General features: G+C 55.9%; 5 protein-coding genes across 5 annotated transcripts; 3 read left to right on the top strand and 2 right to left on the bottom strand.

The window, feature by feature from the left end:
• Positions 1-287: 287 nt before the first annotated feature.
• Positions 288-1,528, top strand: VDBG_07375 (sorbitol dehydrogenase; the record flags this gene model as incomplete). The annotated part of the gene is made up of 2 exons (XM_003002758.1): positions 288-487; positions 598-1,528. The coding sequence occupies 2 exons, from the start codon at positions 288-290 to the stop codon at positions 1,526-1,528; spliced, it is 1,131 nt and encodes a 376-aa protein (XP_003002804.1).
• A 721-nt stretch (positions 1,529-2,249) lies between these two features.
• VDBG_07374 (ATP synthase subunit g) lies at positions 2,250-3,007 on the top strand (the record flags this gene model as incomplete). The annotated part of the gene is made up of 2 exons (XM_003002757.1): positions 2,250-2,611; positions 2,725-3,007. 2 exons carry the CDS (start codon positions 2,250-2,252, stop codon positions 3,005-3,007), a joined length of 645 nt encoding a protein of 214 aa, XP_003002803.1.
• A 3,521-nt stretch (positions 3,008-6,528) lies between these two features.
• VDBG_07373 (regulator of secondary metabolism LaeA) lies at positions 6,529-8,198 on the bottom strand (the record flags this gene model as incomplete). Its single annotated transcript, XM_003002756.1, has 6 exons — positions 6,529-6,694; positions 7,014-7,355; positions 7,492-7,632; positions 7,689-7,760; positions 7,820-7,962; positions 8,025-8,198. The coding sequence occupies 6 exons, from the start codon at positions 8,196-8,198 to the stop codon at positions 6,529-6,531; spliced, it is 1,038 nt and encodes a 345-aa protein (XP_003002802.1).
• Positions 8,199-17,189: 8,991 nt separating this feature from the next.
• Positions 17,190-18,440, bottom strand: VDBG_07372 (conserved hypothetical protein; the record flags this gene model as incomplete). The annotated part of the gene is made up of 1 exon (XM_003002755.1): positions 17,190-18,440. The coding sequence occupies one exon, from the start codon at positions 18,438-18,440 to the stop codon at positions 17,190-17,192; it is 1,251 nt and encodes a 416-aa protein (XP_003002801.1).
• Positions 18,441-19,514: 1,074 nt separating this feature from the next.
• Positions 19,515-19,829, top strand: VDBG_07371 (threonyl-tRNA synthetase; the record flags this gene model as incomplete). The annotated part of the gene is made up of 1 exon (XM_003002754.1): positions 19,515-19,829. The coding sequence occupies one exon, from the start codon at positions 19,515-19,517 to the stop codon at positions 19,827-19,829; it is 315 nt and encodes a 104-aa protein (XP_003002800.1).
• Position 19,830: the final 1 nt, after the last annotated feature.

The following is a 19,830-nucleotide window of genomic DNA, read 5'->3' as shown; positions in this document are numbered from 1 at the left end:
CAAGAGATCTGACCCTCCCCCTCCTTCGGTCGTCGTCACACGGCATCGCGCCAGCTCAGCTCTGCTTCTCCTCACCTCTTTCCTACAAACTCCTCATCAGCCCTGGGCTCCTCTGCTTCTCTACCTAACCCTCCTCCCGCCGCTTTCTCCCGTCTATCTCATCGCAAACCCTCCTAGCCAAGGCCGAAAGTCCGGTTCGCATCGCCGTCACGCAGCACACGATCGGCACCATCGAGACGAAGACGAAGGAGAAAAAAGAAAGTCACGATCAGAAACACAAAGCGATCATGACGGCGACAAACGGTACCAACGGGCACACCAACGGCGCCACAGCCAAGCAGTCTAAGGGCAACATTGGCGTCTTCACAAACCCCAAGCACGACCTGTGGATCAACGAGGCTGAGCCCTCTCTTGAGAAAGTCAACTCTGGCGAGGGACTTGCCGTTGGAGAGGTGACGGTTGCCATCAGGAGCACCGGTATCTGCGGGTGGGTTTTTCTTTTTTCCCAAGTACGCGGCAAAAGTCGCAGCACGCATTCCATCTTCAGTCGGATCAAAATGATGCCAAACCCAGGGAAAAAAAGACTGACTCGACCAGCTCCGACATTCACTTCTGGTGCCATGGCTGCATCGGCCCCATGATTGTCGAGGGCGACCACATTCTCGGTCACGAGTCGGCCGGCGATGTCATCGCAGTGCACCCCAGCGTCGAGCACCTCAAGGTCGGCGACCGCGTCGCCATCGAGCCCAACGTCATCTGCAACGCCTGCGAGCCCTGCCTCACGGGGCGCTACAACGGCTGCGAGAAGGTAGAGTTCCTTTCGACGCCTCCCGTGCCCGGCCTGCTGAGGCGATACGTCAACCACCCCGCTGTCTGGTGCCACAAGATCGGCGACATGTCGTACGAGAACGGCGCCATGCTTGAGCCCCTGAGCGTCGCCCTCGCCGGCATGCAGCGCGCTGGCGTTCGCCTCGGCGACCCCGTCCTCATCTGCGGCGCCGGTCCCATCGGCCTCATCACGCTCCTCTGCTGCCGCGCCGCGGGCGCCACGCCGCTCGTCATCACCGACATTGACGAGGGCCGCCTCGCTTTCGCCAAGGAGCTCTGCCCCTCGGTCATCACGCACAAGGTCGAGCGTGCGACGCCCGAGGACTCGGCCAAGGCCATCGTCCAGGCGTTCGGCGGCGTCGAGCCGGCCATCGCGCTCGAGTGCACGGGCGTCGAGAGCAGCATCGCCGCGGCCATCTGGGCGTGCAAGTTTGGCGGCAAGGTCTTCATCATTGGTGTCGGCAAGAACGAGATCAACATTCCCTTTATGCGCGCGAGCGTGAAGGAGATTGACATTCAGCTGCAGTACAGGTACTGCAACACGTGGCCGCGCGCCATCCGTCTCGTCGAGAGCGGCGTCATCGACCTCACCAAGCTGGTCACGCACAGGTTCAACCTCGAGGATGCGCTCAAGGCATTCGACACGGCCAAGGACCCCAAGACGGGCGCCATCAAGGTGCAGATCCAGAGCCTGGAGTGATTGATGGTGTGAGAGAAGGATACTCTAGCAAAGGAGGCAACTGATTAGCATCGAGGTGTTGGTTGGCGCAAGTGTTGAGTGGTGGTGACTGTGACGACGGCATGACTGGCTTTCCTGGTGTTGAATACCACAATCTTCTGTATATCATGATGAATCTCGTGAGATGTACTCAGTGAATGTCTCCCAGTGACGGTGCATGCGGTGTGCCATTGTGACCTTGCCGAGAGAAGCTTCTTGCGACCTTGCCGAGAGAAGCAGAAGCTTGTGAAAAGGGCAGCGGTACAGGAAACTACGTACCTGGCTATTCCTTCCTGCCATTGACTTCGTGGAAGGAGCTTGGGCCCCGTCTTGCCGACACTGAATTGGCACCCTCTCATTGGCTGTGCCTAGCTCCCCCAATCAGTTAGCGGCCCGAGCCACAGTGCCAGCCACTCACCAGACAGAGAAGGAGAGCGGGAGAGGTCCACTTGCCCGGCTCGCAATGGAACAACCTGAAGCGAAATCTTCCGAGCTCTTTTTTTCCAATCCTCGCTCGCCCCGTCTCGTCACCTCACCACCCCCGACCTCAACCTCCACGCCCATCTCCATCAATTGGCCGCCAGCGACACTCCCGCCGAGCCCCCTTCACCGACCAACGCGCCTTCGAACGTTTATCCCGTTACGAAAGCCCTTCCGATCCCTTGCACTCGGTTGATTCCTTCTCCTGCCGCCTACCACCACAATGTCTGCCGTCGCCGCCCGTCCCGTCCTGCGGTCCGCCGCCCTGAGGAACACCCGCCTCCCTTCGCGCATCGCCGCCCGCTTCGAGTCGTCCACCACCCAGAAGGCCGCCGACGCCGCCAAGGAGCAGGCCTCGAACATCCAGTCCAAGGCCTCTGAGGGCCTGAGCCGCGTCTCCAGCTCTGCCGGCCCCGCCATCGCCGGCGCTGCCAAGGGCGTCGCCAACGCCCTCGGCAAGGTCGGCGGTCGCACCGGCCGTGTCATCGCCTTCGTCGAGAAGCAGGTCCCCTTTGTCGTCTACTACTCCAAGGTCGGCCTCGAGGTCTCCAAGATTGTCTTCCGCGGCCAGAAGATGGCTCCTCCGTAAGTTCAAGCGCGCTCGCTCCCTGATGGCTCGCGAGACCAGGACATGCCCATTAGGTCATGAGCCGAAGCATGAACGCGATCGAAGAATCTGACCATGAACTCCTTGACAGTCCCATCGCCACCTTCCAGTCCTACGCCCAGAACGCTCTCCAGTCCGCCAAGAACCCCGGCGCCCTCTTCAACTCCGCCTCCCAGACCGCCCAGTCCGCTGCTCAGTCCGCGGCTCAGCAGCCCGCTGCTGCTGCCCAGCGCCTCCGCGGCATCAACACGGCGACACTTATCACCGTCGGTGTCGTCGCCGCCGAGTGCCTCGGCTTCTTCACCATTGGCGAGATGATCGGCCGCTTCAAGCTCGTCGGCTACCACGGCGAGACTGGTGCCGCTCACCACTAAGCGCATTCTTGCTAGCGATGAGCGAAGGGAAAGTCCTTTATTTTGCAATCGGCATGACGCAGTCTCGCGAATTGGGGATTGCGGGCGTGACATAGAAGAGAAGGGAGCGAAGCGAGCTCGACGGAAAAGAATACACGGAAGCTTCGAATAGACGGCCATAATGGGTGGCAAATCCAGCCTCCTCGTTCTTCATCTCCGTCAAGGGCGATGGGGGCTCACCCGGAGATCCTGTTGTCGTATGTCGGGTCAGGAACAATGAGGATGAAGAGGGAGAGGGATAGACCGAGGGATACAGATTCGCTCCTCGGTTGGTTCCCATGATCATTGGTTTTTTTCTTTTGTAGACCCTGTACACCACCACCTGGGCGCAGCTCGGCTGCTGTCTGCTCTGCCTACGGCGGGAGAATGGGAAGAACTCGTTGAAAGTTTTTGCCTACGCATTGCTGTGATTTGCCGAATCCGAATAGCTACTGTACGTGCTGAGAGTGTTGGTTTGTCGACAGGGCTGTCGAGATTTTATCGGCCTTCTTTCCGCGAAGCATGGTGCATGCCATCCGGTGTGTCTCCATGGCATGTCTTCACTCCAGCATAAGTCATGCCCTCTGCATCTCTACAAGTTCAGAGATCAGCACTAATTTGCTAGTGATGCGTTGCTCCATAAGTTACTTGCTGTACATCCTAGACAAAGCGTCAGCAAACAGCCACCAAGTCTATATGTGAGGATCCGCTCATGTAACGCTCAGGACCCTCCCCTCAATTGCCTGTCTGTATGTCTCGCACACGCAGCTTGAAGCTTTGATAAACTGACCTTATGAGGCCTGCTTGGTCTCTTGAAACTCATTCATACAGCAAAATATCACAGATGTGCACCATTACGAATTGATGCTTTTCTGGTTCATAACAAAAGATGCAAGAGGCTCGACTCGTCGTGTCAATCCCCAAGGCTGGCATCTCGCACTCGGGTGACGGTGCGTGTTAGTATCATTTATCAAGTCCGACACACCAGCCTATACACGACAAGCCACCCATCATTTCTCAGCAACCGACAGGATCAGCAATTCAACGAGGCAATAACTTCTTCATTCCGGACCCCTTTCAGCTTGTCCCATCCAGTTGATCAAAAACAATTTCAGATACCCTAAACGGGCCGCCCGAGGCCCCTGTATGGCCGCCATCAAGCGGCCCCCTTTCACTCGTGCCACGCAAAAACATAAAATAACAACACACCGCGACCCGGCCAGCTCCACACACACACACACACACAAACATATACATCGTCATCGTCGCCACCATTGATTGATGGGTAGCAAACAAACAGTTCCACCGAGCGGCCTACAGACCCCCGAATCACCGTGCCATCATGCCCGACTACACTGTCTATCACCAACGTCCTTTCCATCCACATCCCCCATGAACTATGAACTCACCGCCCTCTTTCTTGACGAAGCCGGAATTAACAACAACACACGAAAGTTATAGATTGTTGGCGCTAGCACCAGTATTCAAGAGGTCACACGGTCTTATAGCGTTGCTCTGCCCATGCAGTGCCAGCTGGGCATGCATCCTCCCCTGCTGGAAGAGAGTCGCCTACTCACCGGTCGGGGTCTCCCTCCAGTTCAACGTCGATAGCACGATCCGTCTTGCCGGTTTGGCGACACCAACCATCGCGACCTCAATCATGTCAGGGATGCGGCCTTGACTTCGAGAGCAGGGAGGGGGGAAAGGCCGGCAACAGAGGCCAGAGACAATGGGTTCATCGAAGACCTGCGAGCCATATTTCACCGCCACCAGCGGCGATCGTCAAACGAGAATAGCCCCTTCCTCCAAAGATAGGCAAAACCCATGAAGGGACTGCCGTGACAAGCCCAACCCCTATCCGGTCCGTATCCAAGGAGAAAGGGGACAACAACGCCGTGCGCCGGTACCTTTCAAACAAGGGGGTAAGCTACAGAGAGATGGCAGATACCTTACATTCCGTTGACCGTTCTGTGACCCGCCAACGGGACACCGGCACCGGTAACACAGTATCAGCCGGGCAAACCGGAGACAGCGCATGCCCCGAGCCCAACAATGCCAGCAAAATGTCTGCCTGCGTCATGTTCGTGAACCTAGCGGACAGGTAGCACACGATAGCCAGCCACACACTTAGACCTCATTCCCACGCAGCAAAATGTTGGGATGCCCGGAGACGGCACAGTAGGAGTGGCAGCCTCGGTCTGATGCCCAGGGGGTGTGACAAGGCGCGTGTGAGCGAAGCCGTCTCTCTGACCCGCCGTCGTGCAGGGTGACGAGGGGGGCATTCTCGTAAGCAACCCCTATATATGAGAGCACAGGGTACCTGTACGGGAAGTACAGCAACAAGTACACGTCAAAGCAACGCTGCCTGGTTTGACTGGCCGTTTGTTCAAGTACACGACGAGGGTACATAGCCGAGGTGATATCATCCGTGGCAAGACATCTCAACAAGCGACCTGATACTCTACAGTCGGCTACCCAAGTCAGATCGTGAAAGAGGCAATGCAATGGTGAGAAATATGTGAAGAAAATCAAGAGGCAAGACCATCTGGCAGGGCTGAGGGAGCCGGAAGCTCTCATACGATCAGAGTCCGGGCCTGAAGGCATAGTTAGGCTGCCGGATTGACGGGTATAATCTCTGATAATGACCGAACGTAAGTTGTAGATAAGTCGCTGGCGATTTGAAACAGTCATTGAGCGCCAAAATTGGTATTGAGAAAGCTCGCCGTGCAAACGGCACCAACATAAGCAAACTCTACTTGACCTTTTTTGCCCATGTCAAAATCTACTGCTTTCAAGCATCCAATCGCCCGCATGCTCTCCAAGTGTCCCTACCAGATGAGTGGAAGATATCAATATTTCCATATGCACACATATCATTGCATCGGGAGATTTCCCACTCCAGAACTAAAATGTAGCAGAAATCTAGGTGGTCCCAATTGCTTCTGGAAATCTGGACATGACGCTTTGCGGCCTACAGAAAAAGGAACAGGACTCTGATGGTCTGCCTGAACGCGAGAACTAAAAAAATAATGAAACCAATAAACCAAGGCAGATCCTATGCGCCAGTCACACAAAGCGCAAGGCATGCCTGCGACCGTCGTTCCTTTTTGGTGGTAGGTACCGCGCTGTGCTGTACGCTGCATCAACTGCGGGTGCCAGGCGAGGTGGACTACGGCCACTACCCGGAACGAGCTTGAGGCTTGGCAAACTTCCCGAACCAAAGCGGGCAGCCACATGCTGCGGGATCTAGTCGAGAGATCAGATGATCCCTGGAGGCCGCGGTTGCGTCTGACAGCGAACCTTTTCACTATAGCAAAGTCGCTGGCCAATGTCGAGCCCCAAGCTGGCCTAGTGAATCAGACAGATATTTGAGAGTTCCATGTCGTCCGCAAATTAGCAGGACGCCTTCAGGCGGTATGCTTTAGAAGGCAGCAAATGGTGTCGTAGCCAAAAGGGAGGATGACCTCACTGTGTAGGGCGCTCCGTCGCTTCCCAGAGCGCACCTAGAAGCGAAGGTGACCAGGATGTATTTCAAGGACGATGAGGTATTGGCGAATAAAGTGATGATATGTGGCAAAGGCGGTGATGATAGTGGTAGTATACAGAGGATGGAAAAGGCTCGATGGCCCAATCGCTGTTGTGCTTTCGTCCAGTTTAGGGGCGTCTGGTCTGTAGTGCGGTTTCCGGCCACCAGCACCAATATCGACAACGTGTTATAATGACGAAGGGGTAACGACAGGGTCACCGACACTTGCTCGCGACGCGTTTGCAAGCGCGGGATGACATGAAGCCTCTCCCCCTCCGTCGACTGAAAGCTTTTAAGCTGTCTGAGAAAGGTGGAAATACAACACATGCCGAGGATCGGTAATTGGGCCATGCCCCTTCGTCCTCATCATTGGCTCGGTTTCCTGGCCGTCCATACATGTCTGGGCTCGACTATTAGCGTGTCTGCGACTTCTCGGCGGGTAACTGCATACGGGCCACTCACAGTCGGCAGTAAGCATGGATGCTAAGTTTACAGAGGTTCTTCTTCACCTCGCTTCCGAGACTCTGTACTTGTTCGACGGGCCAACCCTCAACTCGGGTGAGTGGTGCTAGGCTCATAGCGTTGACGGCATGAGTGGCTGCAAGATTGAACCATCGGCCCAACTCTTGGTCATGCTTATTGTCGGCCCAGGGGTTGATCGGAAGCTTGACAATTGTCTCGGTAACGTCCGTGAAACCTATCGCTTGGAGGTCGCCCTTGATTCTGTCATTGATGTCCAGTGGCGTGCCAAAAGGTTTCGTAACGCCCGATGTACAGCTTCGCTCCAAGCCACCAGAGCTGTGTCTGAGGTGAGTGTGTTGTCGTCAGACCGGAACGTCCAGTCGATCTCTACATGTTCCAGATAGCCTCCAGGTTTCAGATGCCTAATCGGTGCTTTAGTAGATGATCGAATAGTCCTTGGTTGCGAATCAGTGCTTACCTGAAAATCTTTCGGTAGAGATCCGTCCAATCCCGAATCCCACCCATCAGAAGCTGAATATGTATTAAGTCGTAATCATTCTCGCGCAGCGGCCAGGGTTCTTCTACATCTGCCTGCATAAAAGACACCGTAGATGGTACGCTGGAGTGTGTCAGCCAGTGAGATTTCAGCCATTGCAGCAAGTTGTCCGAACTCACTCAGCGGGCTGAATATAAGCAAGATCTAGTCCATGTACGAGACCGTGGTTCTCAGGTCCCTTCCAGAGGGCGCTGCATGTGTCGTCAGTGGATATGGTCGCCTTGAAATATATATTCAAGCAGAATCTTACTCGGAAACATCGATTGCCCATATGCCAGTGCCCGTGCCGAGATCGAGAACTCGAGCGCGGTCTGGAACCTCGTTGTCGAAGTGCTTATTCTGCCGAGCCAACGACACAACCCGGTGAAAGACGTCAAATCTGTCTTTTTCTTCCTACGCACATACACGACTTCAGCAAGGTGTTCGAATAACCCCCAGTTTGCAAGTTGACTCACCTCATCGATGGGGAATAAGTAACGTCCAGGGCGAAACTCTCCATAAACACGACCATTTTCCCGATGACCTTGCGTTCCTGAATTTCTGCTGATGACCGACGATTGATTAGCGATATAACTACATTTTGAGTCAGGAGGCGCGGCGGAGGGAGAGTAATACCCGTTGATAGACATGGTTACTGACACGCGAAACGCGCGATTGTTGTTAAGCCAGCAGTGGAGAATGGGTGGTGTGGTGCCTGGATAACCGAGACTCCAATGCGGTGATAGGTGAGCTCTGTGGTGGTATGCAGATGAAAGAAGCGAGACCAAGGGCCACAATTGGTTGAGTCCAGGTGCTCAGACAATGCGACAATGCTCTTATTATAAGCGTCGGTGGTCGTGGGATGGAATACCTTTCGAATAGGTCAGCCTGACTGCTCAAGACCAAGCAATGAGTCAAAATCAATGAACAGAAACAAGTGGCCGTCTTGCTAGGAGAATAACAGAGGCTTCCAGGTGAAGAGAGAACGTATGAAGTATGTTTTGTAAGAGAAGCGAGGTGTTGGTGGTTGGCAGGCTGCAGACAAGGCATGTCGGTAGAACATACTCCTCCTGAGGACGAGCACAGGTCCTTTTTATGGGGGCGGGACGACGCTCCTTGTAGACGGAGGCATGATGACCAGCAGGTAAACAGGAGAACAAAGAGTGAACGAATCGAGACAACCACAGGAAAACATGGGACGCAAGGATGAGCGTGTGTTTGCAGAGGGCCGGGCAGAGTAACTTGACTGATTTGTATCCCAAAAGACAGTTAGGCCTGTACCATGTCCCAACCTCACACACGAACGCCCAGCAAGGACGGGGAATTGTTTCTCCTTTGCGATGTGTTGTGCGGGCCAAGATTTGACACGACACCGTACAGGTGACTACGCCAAAGTCGTAGGCCAGGCCGCTAAAGTGCCAACAACCTTGAGGCGTGGGACCACATTCCAGGCAGGGCCAAACGTTCGCGTTCGGGTATCTCTGCACATCCTGCCTGCCTACTGAGGCGCTGAAAGAGAAGCTGTGAACAGCAGACGAGCGCAACGTTGTTGGCCCGAAAGCCAGTACCTGCTGCACCTGCGTGGAAGGTGGCGACTGCCTGGGCAACTGGCTGACTTGTCCCAAGTTCTCCAGCGCAGAGCCAACTAGGGGCATGCTGTGCTGCGCCGTGCATGTGAAGCGGGAAAAACCAATCGACCAGCGAGTGGGTGTGCTAGGAGACGAGAGGGGGGTGGAGTGAGAACGAAGAAGGACTGTGACGGCATAGGACAATCGTGCTGCGCGGACGATATCGTAGCCATGCCACAGAGGAGCAGCTTGACAGGCACACCTACCTGACAGGTTGGGAATATCTCGCTCGCGGGTGATGACGGAGTTCACGACCCTTTCTGGCCCGCCCAAACGGCCATTCGAGGCGTCGAAGCAATGTCGTAAAAAGTGAGAGGCACAGGCGAATGTTGATCCGAATGCTACTTGGCTGTGGCTCAAGCAATCTAGAGTGATCCGTTCCGAGGTAGACAAATGGAGATCAATCTTCGAGGAATGGCCAGACGTTGTCGCAATGCTGAGAAGCCCAAGTCGCACTCAAAAGTAAATGATCTAGTGCGAGGAGCGAGGCTGCGGGTTTGAGGCGTAGACTATTTGGGCCTGTGTCGATCAATTGGAGGCTTTGGCGGCTGAGTGTAGTGCTGTCGGAATTTTGCTGAAGCAAGGTCAGGCGTGGAGCAAGAATTGGAGATTGTGCAGGCGCTGGCGTTGGTGACGAAGGCGAAGTGACCTGCGGCAGGCCTGACTCGAGACTCGATTCGAGACTCGGCGTTGGGGACGGGAACGGGAACGGGAACGGGGGTGGGCAGGGCAGCATGGCTATCGGCTCGATCGTCCGGGGGTTCTGACAACGTTAAGTAATTACCTTAGGATAAGGCACCGAACTTTAGTCGAAGTAGAGTAGAACTGAGCAGATTCAAAAGCCGGGCGACGGGACATGAGGAGGGACGGAATTGCCCACACTTAGGGCGAAGCAGGCGAGGTATGGTAAAGTAGGCTGAGATTTGTGGGTTTTACCCCTGGTTCCCTGCCCGCGATAATTGCGATGCCAGATTCGGGACCAGAAGATGGACGGACGCAAAGAAGGGGGGGGGAGCAGGCTAGTCAAGGTGGTGTCCGTGTCGCTTTGTCTGCCGCAACCGCCGCTTGTCGACGTTGGTGTGTGTCTGCGCCTGGATCTGCGTCTGCCCACTGCGGATGACCTGCGTTAGTCTGCACCTTGATGAGACTAGGATGGCTTCCCTGACTGCCTCTGCTTTCTACCCATCGCCTCCAACATGTCATCCCATAGCCTGGCGGCGTCGGCGGCGACGTAACGTCTAGTAGGGCACAAGGGGAGGCCCGTCCGTCCATGTTCCATGCTCCTTGTTCAGGGCCGGGTGGTCTGTGTCTCTGTTGTCTGGGCCCCGTCCAATGAAGTCCACACGGCGGGCGTCAATCTTAGTGCACTAGGAACATGGACCTGGCTGGACGAGGAAGACGTCTGGGCGCCACCGATTTGACTGGAGAAATTCCAGGCGCGCCAGGCCAGCAACGATCTTTTGTTTGGTCTAAAGATCATCCACAACAATGTATTTGGCCGCATATGGACGTAAACGTGGTAGTGGATGTGGCTGTGGATGCTGAGGGATGATGTTGCCATGTCGAGATTGGATTGAAGTCGAGTGGAGAGAGGTTGGTGAGGGCAATGGAAAAGCTGCTCGACTACCTGTGGTGTCCACATGAGGTAGGTAGGTGTGGGGAGCAGATCAGCTGCCTGAGGTAGGAGCGTCTCCATGCTAGGTAGATCCTTCTGTTTCTTTGGTCCACGGGTTCTGTCCTTCCTCAAGACACCTCACCTCACGATGTCGTTGATACCATTGGCAGTCAGGACCAACAGGCAAATAGCGTAAGGTATCAAGTGTGTCTTGCCAGGCATGATACTCCTAGCCCTGGCTGTTTCCCAGAAACATGGAAGGCGACGGACGGCACGGCTCAGCCAGCGTTTAAGTGGATCTAGACAAGGAACATGCCGGCCAGTTAGATGTACTACCCACTCAACGGACGATGAGTTTTAGTGCCCGTCCGGTCTTCACTGGGCACTTTTGGGAGGACTCCCGCATCCACTCGCAACCCGCACCCCCTGAACCTGCACGCTTTCGCGCTCCTGCCCGGCATGCCTTTCCCTGTCCCTGCCTGCTCTCTTCAATGCTCCCGGCCCCCCTGTCGGAGCTAGTTGTGCCTTCCTCCCACAACGCCTAACTGAATCCCCAGCCAGGGCAGCCGCCCTACAACCAGCCAGGTAGACACCCACGTACCTGCCTAGACAGAAGGAGGACCGTCTCTTTGATTCCCTGTCACCACTCTCCTTAACTCTCTCCAGCTCCTTGCGGGTGCCCTGTTGTGGGCGCGAATGGTGAAACACCCAAGGTCCTGGTCATGTCAGCCTCCTTTGGAGGATGCGGGTTTGAGTGAATAGGTAGCATGAAGCTGATGAGCTGTAAGTTGGGTCCCGCAACTACCTAATTAGGTACCGTACGTCCTCAGAGACAACGGTAGGGCGTGTCTGGTGCCGAGAGAGAGGAAAGGCACGGCCTGTCAAGCTGAGCTGTTGGTCCAATGTCCAGTAGGTTCGACCCAGAATAGCGGGGGCATCCCCAATTCTTCCTATGCTTCCTTCCTTCCTTTGGGTACCTTGCTTGATGAAAGGGTGTGGGAATCATATCGCAGATGGTCAGCTTCTGTCTAATTGTGGTCGCTCATGCCCAGGCTGGTGCTTGCCTGCCGCGAGAAAGGGGGTTGTCCCCCCCTCATGCATCTACTTCAGGCACCCTACCTAGCCAGCCAACGCGTCATCATCGTCAAGTCGCCTGCCTCGCATTACCCTTCGCATGCCTGAAATCTGATTCGTGTACGTGGCCGCCATAAGCAGCAAGCCAGCCAGCCTTATAGGGCGTGGCGACAAATTTATCCTTTACACCATATTGATGCTAGCCCATGGCTTCTGGAGGTGATAACTCAAGCGAAATCAATCCACTTCACGTCCAGCGCCACGGGTTCACAGTCGCCGTAAGGAGGCGGGGGTGGATGGGTGGATGGATTGATCTCGCCGCTTTTGTCCGACCCAGTAGCTTGGGACGGGCTAATGAGTTACCTGGAAGATCTGTCACCAGGCCGCAGCTCGACAAATTTCCTTCTCCGCGGGAGTCCTCGTCATCGACATGCCTCTTACAACGTACAGTGTGGTCATTTCTCACGCATTGGAATCAATCAGGAAGGTTGCCTCGTTCAGAGCCGCGGACAAATTGGTCGAGAGGGCAAAACAGGACGTCGAAACCGAGAGAACACCAAAACGGATTGGACAAGTGGGCAGAACAAAGGGCGCGCCAGTATACTCCTACTGCCAACGGAACGACTCACATCCATGCACTGCAACATACATACTCATCACGACCTCTCTGCATCCCAAACCATCGTCGGCCTTAAACGGCGGCAGATATGGGTGCACAAATACAAGGACCTTGGTCCCACAGACCTTGCCCGCCTTTCAGGCACTGCTATTGTCGCACTCGACAGTCTCGTGACTGCTCTTCGTATCGGTGCACGACGCTGCATCTCTCTACACAAAGGCATTTCAGTCGCAAGGATAAACAGGAGTCCCGTTTTCAGTGATCATCCCGAAGAGAATTTCTAGTTCCACGGCCGTCGTATCCTCTCGGTACCAACCACAGCCCAGTTGAATTGCATGCCATGGAAATTCTTGGCGTCTGTGCCTCCGCCATGGCGTTGGAGCGTCAGGCCTTTCTTACGCCTTCGTGATTCGCAAAGGATGTGTTCGGTGACACACATGATGGCTCCTTTTCACGCTGCTTTGGGTACGCAGGAAACCATATTCCGAGGGGCTCATGCTCCAAGCAAGAGTTCGTGACTGACCAAGGGCGCCTGCCAGGGATCAAGGTAGCCGCCCGCCAACCAACTCTGCGAGGCAAACTTCACCGCTCCGCAATGAGTGGCGTTTCGAGGGCTGGAAGCACGAATCTCCCTATCCATAGATTGCAACGGTTAGATGACACCTCATTTCGCTGATCTCGAGACTTCGGCATGGTCGTCTTCCGGGATGCGGACGGTTGAGACTGGTGTGTGGAAACCATCGTTGCGCATGATCCCTCGCTCCTTGGCTCTGTGATGTGCAATACCAGGTCTGAAGCTCCTTGCCAGTGGGCGTATTGCGTTTCGCGAGATGAAGAGATTGGCCCGCTGGTGGGTACAGTGGCTTGGGTAACTGACGGAGCTGTGCCCTGTCCACCTTCAGACAATAGTCGCACTACACCCTTGAACCCTGAAGAGCTACGGACCCGACAGTTTGGAACGGACCCCGGCGTACCATCAAATCACCAACAAGTGGCTTGGAGTATCTTACTAGGTCGACCAAACAAGAATAGCGGAGCGAGCCCCCCCAGGCAACTGGACAGGTTTCGCGAGCTGGATCATCAGCAACCTTGTCAGGCAGTCAAGTAAGACCACGAGTCCGACCAGGCGTCAAGGTAGATGCTGTCAGCGCCATTTCCTCCGTCGAGGTGGGAAATGGGGCCGCCATAAACACATCTGTGTCACATGAATGGATTCTCTCGGTCCTATTTGTCAGAGAGACTCTTCATCCTACCTTCGTCTCCTACCTGTTGGCCGTTGATCTGTACATAGTACCCTCGCTTACCTTGTCTAGCCTTCGGCTCAGGAACTCGTTGTTCCACTCATGATCCCAGACCCAGAGCAACGATACACCTTGTTGCACCTTCAGCCCGTCAGACCTCCAGCAGCCGCCGGACAGGTGGGCCCCTCCCATCCGCCAAAAGTCGTGCAACCTGTCATTCAGCCATTGCACATCTTCACACAAATGACGGCAAGCTAAGCTCGGCTCTACTTCCACTCCAGGTAGGTAAAAGTGTAGCCCAAACTTTATCAACTTTCTGCGACAGTAGTGTTACCCTCCTCTCAGACGGCTGGAGAGCTGCCAGACCAGCTGAATAGCAGTATTCATGTAGCGTCAGGCTCGACACAGTCTAGGTCAGTGGAATGGGACTCCATCATCCATACTGCACATATATCTTCTATCGCTTAGTCGCCTGGCGTCTGCGTGGAGTGGCATCGATGGCACACTGCCTGCAGCTTGCAACACTACAGACACAATGCGGCGAACCCTTGTTTGCGACAGCCCGCCTCGTGTCCGATGCATCGCCCTCAAGCAGTTCATTGGCAGGGCGCGTGGCATGCAAAAACGGCCGCCTGGGCTTTTGGGCGATCTCAATCCCCGGACGCGGCAGCAGGCACGGCAACTTGCCTATCACAGGTCAGCATAGGCGTCCGACTGGGGATGTGACGAGTCATCCCCAGCCTCGGCCCGGGAGCTTGTCTGCATCCTACTTTTGTTGCGACGCAAGGGTCGAGTGGTCGGGTTTCCGAACTTCATCTGTCCATCGGTCTCGTTTTGATTACGGTGCAGGAACTTTGGTCTGCCAAACGAGAGGGACGTAAGCAGGGAAATCTCCGACTGATCACGCATGCGGCGTGCAGACAAACCCCTAACATTCAATTTTTTTTTTCGTTTAATTTCGCAACTCCAGAACCAGACTGCTGGGTCGGGAGCCGCCAAAGCCGGTCACATTCCGATTGCGCGTGTGGCGGCACACTATTCCAGTGCAGCATGCACTACTGTCTGACCTCCTGAGGAGATGCCCACGCACCTCAGTCGTTCTCACGAGTCACAGCTCGGGACCGCGTGAGAGGCTCCTGGTTGGAGACTGCGAACCCAGGGTGAATAGGTATAGGACGAGGACCCTCCATACAAGTCTGCTCACTCCATGCTCTATTTCTCTGGGACGATGGGCCTTTTGCACCAAAGAAGCCTCGTCCAGGGTGACATGTTCGGTACCAATCACATCGTCAAGGTGCCATTCACCGAAACAAGATGAGAATTCAACCCCCTTGCCTATTTAGACCACCAGTTCGCACGCTGAATAATGTGGGACGTAGCTCCATCTGCATTCTTGAATCAAGTGAACCCTTGTTAGTACATACACTGACTTGTTCGATATCTCGTTACCATCTGGCTGGTAACCAGTCGGACGCTACAAGACCGGGCCCGCGAACCAGCATCGCGGCCAGCCCTGGCCACATACACTGGCCACGACTTAGACAGCCTGTAGTGTTGGCCGCCGTCAGTGAACTCGAGCGTTGCCGAATCTCTCGAGAACCGGCAGATGTCTTCTCCACAACTCATCACCCGTCGAAGCGGGGATACCTGCATCCATGCGAGTGTCCTCGGACTGAACAGCTTCACTCCTTGTGTATCCATCTGCCTTTTCTTACAGCCTCGCACACTCAGAGGGCGACTGGAATCCAATTGTCGGCGCTTTTCCTCGATCACTTCATTGCTGACGCCCAGGCCTAGATCATGGAAGGTGACGAAACACTGCATACGCCGCATTCGAAGCGGCACCGTTTTGGCTGCCATACAATGCCTCGTCCGATGGATGGGTAGCGCGCGCGATGCAGCCAAGGGTGGCACGGCGAGCGCGTATCGTTACATCGATCCAACTTCATTCCACGGCAAGCAGACTTTCATGGCATGAGCCGTCATGTCTCGGCTCGTTTCGTTTCTTGTTTCCACTGTTCGAGAAGGATGAAGGAGATGAAGGCCGACGCGCTGCAACGCTGTGCTACAAGCGCCAGGCCGTGGGAAATATCCGCTGGAGTGGGCCGGAAATTGGGCGTCTCGCCGAGCGGGGGGCGCGCAAGGGTGGAGGCGGCGGCGCAATGATGAGCGTAGAGGGGAGATTTGGGGGGGGGGGGGACAGGCTCTGCGGCAGCGGCAACGGTAGATGCGCGTTCCTCTGCCAGGAGGCAAGTCCGGTTTGGCATGGAATGGATTGATGCCTCGCAAAGCTCGCGCGATCCCCCAGAGCAGGTGATTCTGTCCGGCCGGGACGGCTCTGGCGACCAGGGTGACGAGGGACGCCGACCATGCCAGGCATTTGAGACGCGGGGCAGCGGGCCCTTGTTTCGAGGGCGATACGCTCGTGGTCGGCGCGTGTTTGCATTGGCGGGGGTGGTGTGCTTCTCGAATGGCCGCGCCTGGACCGGCGAACGAGGCACGAGGCTGTTCGTGCTTTTCGTCGTCGTCGTCATCGACGGACCCTGTTCAGATTGCTTTTCGCATAGCTAAGCTGGCTACGGGGATCATCGGGCCGGCATGGCATCGAGTCTACGTCGTGACGAGACCCCAATGGGGACATGGGCGCTCAGCGGAACATGGAACCTCTGGAGAGCGACATCCATCATGACAGCACGGGGCGGGCCGTCCGCGACTGGAAAGTATGTCCTATGGCCAGGACGGCATACCGCACTACTGATCATGTGGTTACTAGGCCATTGGGTTTCGCGATTCTCATGGTGCGTGGTTACCTGTCAACATAAATGCTGCGTTGACATATTCGTTCGCCTCCTTGCAGCAAGAGTCCCGGTGAGTAGACTCACCCTGTGCAGAGAGGTCGAAAGTCTCACGAGGCATGAACGCGTCCGTTCACTCAATGTCGAGCTAGGACAAATAGTCAAGGCGTGAGGTTCTTGCATAGCCAACAGGACCGTACGACTCCTCAACTACATTCGCAGGAAGCTTGCTGCGTATGGTCAGCTGCTGGAAGTGAGACGAGGAAACATTCACAAGCACGAATGTAAATCACATAAAACGTAGCCAAGGCGGTTCTATTATAGAGAGCCAGCCTCTTCTCTCGTTGCTGCTCCCAGCTTGAGGGATCAATGGTCTCTTTCTGACTGAGCCCTCGCCGGGGCGTTTCTTCCCCGTCATAATACATCCCGTACGCGCGAAGAACCCCATAAGAAAAGGGGTTGCAACTCAACGTTGTGAGCGCAACCATCTATGTCTCTCTCCCTCTCTCCCTCCCCAATGCGCGGCTATGTAACCCGAACTCAAGCTCATTGAGGGCGAGAGCAGTTCGAAAGGAGAGAAAAAGGCATGAGCGGCATGGTCTACTAAAACGGCCACGTCGCGTCCAGCTGATGCGTTAAAAGGAGCCCGCATAGATCGACTCCGGCCGACTACCACTCGTACTCTCCCGTGGCCTTGTGGAATACGTACTCCTTGCCGTTCACCGTAAGAACGCCATCCTTGAGCACGCACTTCCACTTGTTCTTGACGCGCTGGACCTTGTCATACATGCAGAGCATGATGTGGCCCAAACCCTCGTCGTCGACCTCGTCATCGTCTTTCTCGTCATCCGAGTCGTCAAGATCGGAGTTGATGGCGTCCTCGTCGGCAATCTCAGGACCGTCTTCGTCGTCTTCGCCGTCATACTGCGCAACACCGCCCGTGCGCTCCTTGCCCTTTCTCGACGGGGCGACTGCCGAGGAGGACTTGGAAGCTTCCTTGAGAGGCAGCATGAGGCCGCCGCCCTCCATGGCCTTGGCCTTGGAAAGGAATTGCTGGTGCAGGAGCCCGTCGATCTCTACTCGGCCAAGCTCATGAAGAGTACCTGCCTTGTCGCGCTGCATCAAAATGCCCTGGACCTCGTCGTAGTCGTCCACTTCGTCTTCGTCCTCATCCCCGGCGCCGTCTGTTTGCGAATTCTTGAAGCCCTGTTGCTGCTGACCAGGCAGAGCATATTGTGGTTGTTGTTGTTGCTGCTGCTGCTGCTGCTGCTGCTGCTGCTGCTGTGGCTGGCCGGGCCTGGCCTGGTTCTGTTGCATCTGAGGCAGTGCGGGTGCGGGAACTTGCTGTGCGCCGGCGTTGATGGCGCTCGAGGCATCGTTCCCATAGCGGTTGCTGATGTGCTGCATGGCTCGCGCCTGGGCGAGACCGCCAGCGGCGTGCATGTTTGGGGCCCCTGTCTGACCTCCGGGTTCCTGCTTGATATACGGCTCATTCTTGACGTTCGGGTCGTGGTTGACGGGACCACCCGTCGGCAGAGAGATGCCGACAGCGTTGGGCGCGGGGTTCATTGTGGCCTGCGTGTAGTGCGCCTGGGGGTGCTGCTGCTGTTGTTGCTGGTAGATGTGTTGCGGCTGTTGCTGTTGCTGCATCGCCGGCACTTGCTGCTGCTGCTGCTGTTGTGATGAAGGCTGCGTGGCTGCCGTAGGAGGCGGCGCGGAGGGAGCGGGCTGGGGCGGGTCTGGCTTGGGATCCCACGGGAAACTGGCCACCTCGAGCTGAGAGAGCTTCTGCTGCCAACCCCGCTTCAGCTCCTCGAGAACGCCATCCTCAACACCGCCTTCCTCGAAATCGACGCGCGAGGCACTAATGACGTCCTCAATGACCTGTTGGTAGACATTGCCAACGACGTTGTTCGACATGATGGCGATTCAGACAATGTCAATGTCGGTGAAAGTCGGTCTGGCGATCCAAAGGTGGGCCGCGGTCGGTGTACTGCTGTTCTGTGTCTTTGAGGTTGCTCGGAGGAGTATGTCGTCAATTCGCTTGGGGTGGTGCCGCAGGAACAAAGGCAGCGGCGGAGTTGCGGTCAGGTTCGGAGTGGACGGATGGTCTTTGTCTGCATGGGGCTTGGGACGGACGGCCTCTGCGTACCTTGTCAACAGACCGAAAGTCAAAGTCACTGCTGTAGCTAAGCTAAGACGTACCAAGTAGCTTGGTGTTCGTAGACTTGCGTCAACGGGACAGTCCACACTGTAACGTGAGGTACCGTAGGGCAGGTTCTCCTTAGTGGGGAAACGGTGGCGATCTCAGACGGTACGTGAGCAACTCGTGCGGGACGAGGAAGGCGCGCAAAGGCGGGAATATCTATTGTGTATGGCAAACGAGAGACCGTTGTCTTGTACTGGCGCTTTGCAGAAAATCGCAGTTGTCGAACCCCGTAAGTAAGGGTTGAGATTCTGCGGCGACCAGGCGCGTGACGATGGCGATGTTGGTGTTGAGGTGAAGTTGCCTGGGCTGGAGACCGAGCAGCAGAAGAACGGCCTATGGCGGCAGTCGCAAAGGATTAGTCAGTGAATTGGCTTATCGATAGTTCCTCCAAGGAGGAAGGGGAAGGAGGAAGAGGAATTGAGGGGCAAGCGGCAAGGAGTGCGTTCACCGGGTCTCACCGAAGGCACCTGGCCAAGTCACTAGTCCTCTTTCAGAAACGAGCTTGCTCGATCCCTGTCTACATTTTGCGAGAGGCACCTGCTGGATGGTGGTCCAGGTTCTCTGTCACACATTCTGACAATGACTTGCCATTGGCAAAGACCAACGTGATGCTCCCATCACGGCTCGCACGACAGGCTCTGCGCTGTTTCCATCGATCCCATCAACTCCCCGAGAGCCCCTTCGCCAAGCCATCACGATTTTCCTCGGCCAAGGCGACACCTCCCCGAAATGACAGCCCCGAGCTGCCTGACCACCGAAAGGTGGGCGCACAGCAGGAGCTGTTCATGACGTCCGTCTACAGCCCCGGGTCGCCCATCTTCCTACCCAACGGCGCGCGAATCTTCAACCGCCTCGTCGACTTTCTCCGCCGGCAATACGTCAGCTATGGCTTCGAGGAGGTCATCACGCCCAACATCTACAAGAAGTCTCTGTGGGAGGTGTCGGGCCACCTGCAAAACTACGCCGACGACATGTACACCGTGACGAGTCGCGCGCGCCAGCCCGAAGCGACGAGCAGCCAGCCCGAAGCGTCGAGCTGCTGTGGCGACGGCGGCCGGCTCGCCGAGGGCGAGACGACGACTACGGCCTCAAGCCGATGAA

The sequence above is a fragment of the Verticillium alfalfae genome, genomic scaffold (genome assembly GCF_000150825.1).
Source record: "Verticillium alfalfae VaMs.102 supercont1.9 genomic scaffold, whole genome shotgun sequence".
NCBI lineage: Eukaryota > Fungi > Ascomycota > Sordariomycetes > Glomerellales > Plectosphaerellaceae > Verticillium > Verticillium alfalfae.
Note: the sequence above shows the minus strand (reverse complement) of the source record. Positions and strands in the feature narration are given on the sequence as shown.